The sequence below is a fragment of the Myotis davidii genome, unplaced genomic scaffold (assembly GCF_000327345.1).
Source record: "Myotis davidii unplaced genomic scaffold, ASM32734v1 scaffold134, whole genome shotgun sequence".
Lineage (NCBI taxonomy): Eukaryota > Metazoa > Chordata > Mammalia > Chiroptera > Vespertilionidae > Myotis > Myotis davidii.
The window spans coordinates 6,542,547-6,551,643 of record NW_006288853.1 but is presented as its reverse complement, the minus strand read 5'-3'; the positions used below and the strand labels follow the sequence as shown (position 1 = coordinate 6,551,643).

The 9,097-nt window shown below is 35.6% G+C and overlaps 1 protein-coding gene across 1 annotated transcript in view; it reads right to left on the bottom strand.

Annotated features, from left to right (window-relative positions):
• ADK (adenosine kinase) overlaps nt 1–9,097 on the bottom strand; it is a 330,393-nt gene that overhangs the window by 255,248 nt on the left and 66,048 nt on the right. Inside the window, exon 3 of the mRNA XM_006761032.2 lies at nt 6,642–6,695. Coding sequence (XP_006761095.2) covers nt 6,642–6,695 — 54 coding nt within the window. The remainder of the gene's footprint in view (nt 1–6,641; nt 6,696–9,097) is intronic.

Genomic DNA, 9,097 nt, shown 5'->3' with positions numbered 1-9,097 from the left:
CTTTCCCTAATGAAATAAAATAGAAGTATCACCATTTTACAAATAAGGATATTAAATTCAGATTAAGTGATTAAACTAAACGATATAGTTTGATACTGTGTTACATTTCCCAGAATTTCCTTCCCTATATGGTTTCAGGTTAGGATTAGCCACAGGAGAAAGTTGTATACAATTTGGGAGTTGCAAGTAAAGCAGCTGCCATTTCACTACAAAGGTAGTTAACTGTCAAAGGTAGTAAAAGACAGACAAAAAGGGATGGGCAGTTTGTCCTACTTATCCCACTCTACCTCCGGCTCACCTTTCCAATCAGGCCCAGGCCTATCACCAGATTGTCAATGAAAACCCATTCAGGTGGTAACTGCAAAGAGCCAACAACCCACCCACCCCCTTCACAGTTCCTGCAGACATGCATAGCTGCTTCCTAAAAGCTCCAGTTCATTAACCTACAGCAAAAGTGGTTAGTGAGTTTTCTCTGATCCTTTTTGCGCCTTTACTTCTCTAGTTTTCCCCACAATTGAAAAAGGTTTAATTCCTATAATAAATTCCTTATTTCTTAATACTCATAGCAGAATTGAATCCTAACAGATACATCAAGGTTATATAGTACGTGGCAAAACTCATACATAAAGGTTTTTTCTAATGCTAAGACAAGGAACCACAAATTTCTTCAAAGGGTTTTAAGATTTACCACTAATGACGAATATTTTTCATTCACCTATCATGTATACATGAATATAAGACCTAGTTGAATCATAAAATTATCTCTTGTAATGAGTTCTTGTCCTTTATGAGAGGGTTAATACTTTCCTTTTAAACAATAAAATATTGAAGCAAACCTTTCAGAAGATTTATAATCCAGGTATAACCGATTAAAAAAACTATGAAATCCTAGAATTTTCAAGTGAGAGAACAGTCAAAGTTCAACAAAAAGGATGAATTCTGGTTACTTGAGAACCATTTATGGAATATGTATAAAAGCCTGAAATGAATTCAATCAATGCTAGTTTGGAATTCTCACAGTACTCACGTAATGGTATTAGTAAAAAAGAAGCAAAGAAATCAAACACAAATTTAGTTCTTATTCCTGAAGGCACAGTCTCACTAGCAAAAATGGTAATTATTATTATACAAAGCTTTATAAAAATTAATTTTAAAAGCAATATAAAGGCTACCTTACAAAGATCAGAGTAAGATCAGACTATATATAAAAATCAATTAAAAAATGTTTCTCATATAAAAGGCTTTTGTAGCTTAGGATTAAATTTCCAAAGAAAACATCATACATGTAGTCAAACAACTTAGATTTTAAAAAAAACTATTTTGTTCTAGAAAAAAGGGTTCTAATGGTGACAAAGATGTCGATGATAAAGATTCTGAATGCTCAAGAAAATGAGAGTAAAAAAGGAAAAAGTATTTAAAAAAATCACTGCATAATTAGGGAACGGCTGATATAACAGTAAAAGCACTAGAATGGGAATCAGGAAACTTGTTCTGGTCCAGCACTTGTCATTAAAGGGCAACCTATACAAGTCACTTTATTACTGTGAATTTCACTATAAATTACAGATATTAGTTCTAAAGTTCATTTCTAGATTCAAAGTTCTGTAATTTAAAAGATATGAAAAAGTGGCCTTTAAGAAAGAGACCATAAAAAATGGTTATGATATTTAGAATACTGTATCTTATTAATATACATATACATATACATATACATATACATATACATATACACATACCCAGCAACCAAACAGCGGAATGACCAGAATGACTGGTCGACCAGTCACTATGACGCGCACTGGTCAGACACTCAACGCAGGAGCTGTCCCCTGGTGGTCAGTGCACTCCCACAGTCAGAGCAACGCTCACCTGACTGGGATGAGCGGCGCTCCCACAGCAGGCTGATCCCGGCTGGACATGCCCCCACCAGTGCATGAACCCGTGCACTGGACCTCTAGTTGAAAAATAATAACCATTTAACCTTGCTGGTACTAGGTGTTCTTTATTTCAATTCTGACTTTCTGCTTGCCAGATAGTTTTCCCCTTTTTTTATTAAGCAAATACATTTTACCATCAACAAAATCTATTAGCTTTACAAGCAATCAGTCCTTATATTATTCTTATAAAACAATCTTGAGGTTTTCAAAGAACTGCTAAGTAACAAAATTAATAATAATGGATATAAGAGCATATCAGATGTTACTGATTATCTCAAACCAAACTACTCTTAACATATTCTCAAACACATCACTTAAACACTTGTAAATCTCCCCTGCTAGTTTAAAAATTGGGCACTGTTCCCTAAAAAAATTATAATTCTTTTACACTGAACCAAAGATTAAGGTCTAACAGTGTCCTTTCTAATACTCAGGATTCATTCCCCTGGCATAACTCATTTATTTTCTCCCATTTTGTAATAATCATAAATTGACCCAAAAATTTTGAAATGTAATATAATTATGACAAGACAAAATTTTAAACCTTAAAGGGGTAATTCTGAAAAAAATAATTACTTTTTGACATAAAAAAAAGATAATTTATTCACCTGGCCAGCGTGGCTCAGGAGTTGAGCATCGACCTATGAACCAGGTCATGGTTTGGGTCACAGTTGGAGGACATGCCCAGGTTGTGGGCTCAATCCCCAGTGTGGGATGTGTGAGAGGCAGCCAATCAATGGTCCTCTCTTATATTGATGTTTCTATCTCTCTCCTTCTCCCTTCCTCTCTAAAATCAATAAATATATATATTTTTAAGAGAATTCATTCAAGATCTGAAGAGAAAATACACCTCATATCTACAATAGCATACACTGCTTATAAAAATTCATTCTTTATCTTGGCAGCTATCTTAAAAAGTCAGGTAAATAAACATGAATCTTTTGTAAAGAGGCCTTCCCCGTGCCTTATATAGTACAGCAAACCAAGTTATCCTCAGCTATCAAGTTACTCAGCCTGTGTTAAGTGGCAGGGATACTTCTGAATTTATTTATATTACCTTTGGTATTTGTCCCTAACTCCAGCCAACTTTTAACTTTCCTTATCTTAATCTTCATTCAAGGTAATATACAATTTAGCTATTCATAAAAAAACAGAAATTTATGGAAACAAAATGGTTCCATAACTGTAGGTATGTCCAATAGGAAGACCCCACAATTACAAAATCTTCAATTTGAAAATTTTTAAATCTGAAGCAATATTAAATTGAAGAGTTAGTCTCCATTTATAAATGAAGTCAGTATCTTTTCTTTAAATAGCGTCTAGCACACTGACTGGTAACTGGGTAGAAAATATTTATTGAATGAAGAGTGATGTTTTACTAATTTATTTTAAATTACTCCATTCAAAAACTAAAACTCTAATAGACTGAGAAAATCTATAGAAGACTAATGAAATTAGTTGATTACTGGACCACATATAGAGCAAAGTATAAATTACATAGTTTCATATTAATCCCACCACAAATTTGCTTAGCTTTCTCTACTTAAATCACCCCGGAATCATCAATATGTAGATTAGAAAACAAGAACATGAGAAAAACCTTCCTGCTAAAGAGACAACTGACACTGTCGTTACTGTCCAGCCCTATCCCACCCAGGATGTGAATCATCCCTTGGCCCAATGTATACAAACTGCAGATCTACCCACCTGTTCACTTAGTAGCTCTCTGGGTTACCAGATCCACTGTCACGGTAACACAATGCTGTGTTCAATTAACCTTACAGTAGACTACTGTTATGTCACAATGCCATCAGTCTGCCCCAGACAAATAACAAGTATATTTGTAAAGCAAAGGTGACTAAGGGGCCGAAACCGGTTTGGCTCAGTGGATAGAGCGTCGGCTTGCGGACTGAAGGGTCCCAGGTTCGATTCCGGTCAAGGGCATGTACATGGGTTGCGGGCACATCCCCAGTGGGGAGTGTGCAGGAGGCAGCTGATCGATGTTTCTCTCTCATCGATGTTTCTAACTCTCTCTCTCTCTACCTTCCTCTCTGTAAAAAATCAATAAAATATATTTTAAAAAAAAAAAAAAAGGTGACTAAGGGTATGTGGAATCTGAATCACCACGTTTCAGAAGCTAAGAATATTTTAAATAAAAACACAGTTAGTATTTAATATATAAAGTATTATCAAGACAATTAGAGTTACTGTAGTCTTACTGATACACATAGAATTAAGGTACATCTTCAAAAGTCAGTTAATGTGATGGTGTCACTGCATTTTTTGCAATATCATGATGAATCAAGGCTGTCTTTAACAAATTAGCATTTAGAAGCAATAATGTTTTATGAAAATAAAGCATGAAATTAGTAACTGGAGAATTAAATTTTACTTATACGGACATCTTATGATATTTTAAAAAGCTTAGTCTTGAGCACAAAGAGATCTTGGCTATTTTAATTGTAAGGACACAATGAGATTATTTATGAGTAGCTCTTATGAAGGGCTAGTGTTGCAGTGGCAGGCATAATCAACTGAGAGTTTTCTTTAGTGTATAGGTCAAAAATTACAAGGCAGAGAGCCAGCAGTTACAAGAACAAAGATAATCAACTAATGCCAATCAATTAAGTCACAATACTAACAAGTACAAGAACCTTGCTATGTAAGTACTAGTTATTAAGAAGGAAGACTTCACCGGGCCAGTATGGCTCAATGGTTAAGCGTCAGCCCAGGCACCAGTAAGTCACCAGTTTGATTCCTGGTCAGGGCACATGCCTGGGTTTTGGCTCCATCCCCAGTAGAGGGAGTGCAAGAGGCAGCCAATCGATGTTTCACTCTCATGATGTTTCTCTCTCTCTCTCTCTCATATATATATATATATTAAAATTGTGGCCCTGGCCAGGTGGCTCAGTTGATTGGAGTATCAGCCATACACCAACGGTTGCAGGTCAGATTCCTGGTCAAGGCCCATATCTAAATTGCAGGTTCAATCTCTGGTCAGGGCACTTATGGGAGGCAAGTGATCCATGTTTCTCTTTCTCTCACTCCCTCTTATTATAAAATCAATTTTTTAAAAAACATATATCCTCGGGTAAGGATTAAAAAAATAATTAATAAAGTTGTGCTCTTTCAACCTTTAGACGTACATTATATATGCTTACTTAGTTCATCATTATGACTATAAAGTTGAAAAAGTTCATCTTGTAATAGATAAGTATATTAAATTAACACTTTAAATTTAGTGAATTTAGAATTTCTTTCATTGTTATTTTTTCCAGTCATAGAAACAGAAATTCCAGATAAACAATTCATAAGTTTTATATGTCGTGTCATTCTGAGTTATATGACAAAATCTCATGCTGTCCAGCCCCGTCCCACCCAGGACGTGAATCATCCCTTGGCCCCATGTACCCAAGCTGTAGATCTACCCACGCGTTAGTCACTTAGTAGCTCTCTGGGTTACCAGACCCACTGTCACAGTATCACAATGCTTGTGTTCAAGTAAACCTTATAGTAGCCTACTGTTATGTCACAATGCCTACGTCATTCACCTCACATCATCTCATCGCATAAGCATTGTATTATCTCACATCATCATCATTAGAAGGGTGAGTATAGTACAATGAGATAGAAAGAGACCACATTCACATAACTTTTATTATAGTATGTTGTCATAATTATTCTATTTTATTAGTTTTTATTTTTAACCTTATTGTGTCTAATTTATAAATTAAACTTCACCATAAGAGTGTGTGTGTGTGTGTGTGTATGTGTGTATGAAAAAAAACATAGTATGTATAGCATTTGGTACTATCTGTGATTTCAGGCATCCACTGCAGGTCTAGTAATGTATCCCCCATGGAAAAGGTAGGATTACAGTATTATCAAGTGTGGTTCAATCTGGAGTTAGCCTCTAATTCCTCAAATTCTTAATTCTACAGTATTATTTGACATGAGGTAGCTGCATAACAAGATTATCAAAATTTTCTTACAGCACTGGGTCAATTCATTTCTGAGTTGCCAAGCTAGAAAATTGAAACATACAAAATATTTTTAGTTTCCCTCTCAGACAGTCTATTGATACTAAAAAGGTTAAGGTATGGTGAATTTAAAGAACTCCCAAATTAGTAATTCTTAATTAAAAACTTCACAGTTCCTGTGAGATAGTAATTTTTAAAATACCACTGTAGGACAGCAAAATAGGGATGGAAAATCCCAGAATCACATATAAAGTTGTTTTTATCTGAAAGACAGAACCCTAAGAACATTAAATCTTTAAAAAGAAAATTTTATTCACATTTCAAACCTTTTAAGATGTTTTACCTATGCTAAATAAGGACTAGGCATTTTTTCATAAGGCATAAAAGAAAAAAATATATATTTCTCTATCATAAGCATGAGGAGGGGAAGTCAATTAAGTAAAAACCAAAAATTAACAGTGACAATTTAATATTTTATCGAGGGAAAGAAAATGAAATGACATATTTCCCAATTATGGAATACAATACTACATATTTTAATGTGCAAACAGGAACAATTATTTCCTGTTAATCTTATGTAGTATAAATATCCTAATCCTATGAGGATTAAAGTCATGGTGTTAATTATTTCCTTATAGTTCATATAATTTTAAAGATCAGATTATTTATATACATCTACTCCACTGACAGGGTCAACTATGTACAATCTCAAGTTTAATGCACTTACAGTTCCTTGTGCTTGTCTTCAGCCAAGATTTGGTCATTTGCTTTAAGAGAATACCTGTAACACAGAACAAAAATATAGTGGTCATATAAACATTCAAGACGTTTGACTAATAGACATCTAATTATAGTACCAATAGTTGACACCTATCAAAAAAGTACTATCACACTGTTATAGATCTCTGTCTTAATCTGTAAAAAATTAAAAACGCCCAAGTTCTTTGCTGTTCAATTAGTCACGTCCACACACACCACAAGAATTGAAGAGATCAACTTGACCATGCTTTGACAACACAAGATATCTTCAATATTCTTCTGTAGTGAATCATCTATAATGTTACTGATCTAGCAGGTCAAATTCAAGAAGCCACTACAATGGTAAGTATTTAAGAGTTCATTAAAAATATGCAGTTACTCGCCCTGGCTAGTGTGGCTCTGTTGGTTGAACATCGTCTCATGCTCCCAGAGGCTGCTGGTTCAATTCCTTGTCAGGGCACATGCCCAGTGTGTGAGCTCAATCCCCTGTAGGGGGTGTGCAGGAGGCAGCTATCAATGTTACTCTCTCTCTCTTCTTTCCTTTCTCTTTAAAAATTCAGTAAAACATATTTTTAAATATGCAGTTATTCATTCATTAAACAAATAGTAACATCTACTGTATGCCAGACTATGTACTAGATAGTGTGACACAGGAGAAAAAGTTTTGAAGTTTCTGATTGAACGATTTACTGCCTTAATGACTATAAGCAATTATTTCGCCCCTTTACGTCTCAAATTCCTTATCTATAAACTAGAAGCCCAATGCACAATATTCGTGCAAGAGAAGGCCCTCCCTCCCCCAGCTGCCGGCACCGGCTTCCCTCTGGCACCCTTGACCCTGGCTCCCCTCCAACCGGCAGCAGACACCCAGAACCCAGGCTCCCCTCCGGCCACTGGCAGGCACCTGGGACCCAGGCTTCCCTCACAGCCCCGGCTTCGTCAGGAAGGTCGTCCGGAAGGACGTCCAGTCTAATTAGAATATTATGCTTTTATTATTATAGATTAGAGGTTGCTATAAATATTAGAACAGGGATCTTTCAAAGTACTGCAGAAGGTAACAGAATTTCTAAGAAGTACGCTACTGAAATAGGTTCAAAAACAATGGACAGCAATTCCCAGGTTCTGAATTTCCACTTGTATTCCATCCTTTCCTAAAACTAATCCACCTGACAATAGATCAGAGGTCCAAGTGGAGTGACCATGTAGACTCTCCTTTCTTGCCTCCCCTTTCACAAGTGCTTTTACCAACTAAATAAAAAGAATATCATACCTATCACCCACCCTGAATAGAACTATATTGCACTGCATAGCATGTAAAAATCTCTGAAGTACTAAACTAGGAATGATTCATACTTTGTCCACAAAGCCTTCTTTAATACCACAAACTGACTACAAAGTTCCTGTTTTATACATTATTTCTATAAAAAATGAAGCCAGAAATTATAAATGGGGAACTGTGATAGTGTGTTCTATTTGCAGACACATAATGGAATGGAGCAGAAGTTGGTTGCAATTTTATTTAAACAGATTCTCTCTTTCATCCCATATTCATCACCAGAGAATGTATTACTTTTCAGAAAGAGTCCTGTTAAACAACTGTAAGACAGTTTCCAATAAGAAACAAGAAAGACAAGTGTCACCTTATTTCTTCTAGGAAACAAACTTAAAAAAAAAAAGGCTCCTTGCTCTTCCATTTATCTATCGAGGATTAAATATCAAAGATGGTTGTCACAGAAACAGAATCAAGCCATTAATTTGAACTGAAAAATGAGACCAGACCTTTTCTATAATGAAAATAAATCTGATTGGTTTGACAATGAAGAACAATTTTGCCAAAAAGGTTCCAAGGCCTTAAACTGAATGAATGGCTTTAATTAAAACAAATTTAAGGTACTTGATAAAAACATTTTATCCAAAAAAGAATCCTTTTGTCAAAGGCATATTGAAATTAACAATATTTAACTTTTACCATCACTTCCTGAACTGTTAAGGTCAGCATACAACTAAAAGAAAAAAACCAATAGACATAATTACTAGTTATTTAAAAAGCCTAAATAAAGACAATTTTGGTACACTTCCCAGAACTGTATGTCTCTAATGACTCTAATAAATGACCAAGTCAGGTGGTTTCTAATTCTTTGCTTCCAACCTCTAATCTACACTAATAAAAGAGGAAAATGGTAATTGGCGTACGACGCTACCCTTTTCATTGGCTAATCAGGGCTATATGCAAATTAACTGCCAACTCAGATGACAGTTAACTGACAACAAAGATGCCGGTTAATTTGCATATGTAGGCACAATGCAGGGAGGCGAAAGGGAAAGCAAGAAGAATCCCCCTGCCACTGACAGTGATTGGAAACCCAGGGGGGAGCTAAGAGCTGGGGGGCAGGGCAAAGGTGGCCCCAGAGAATCAGGTGCCTT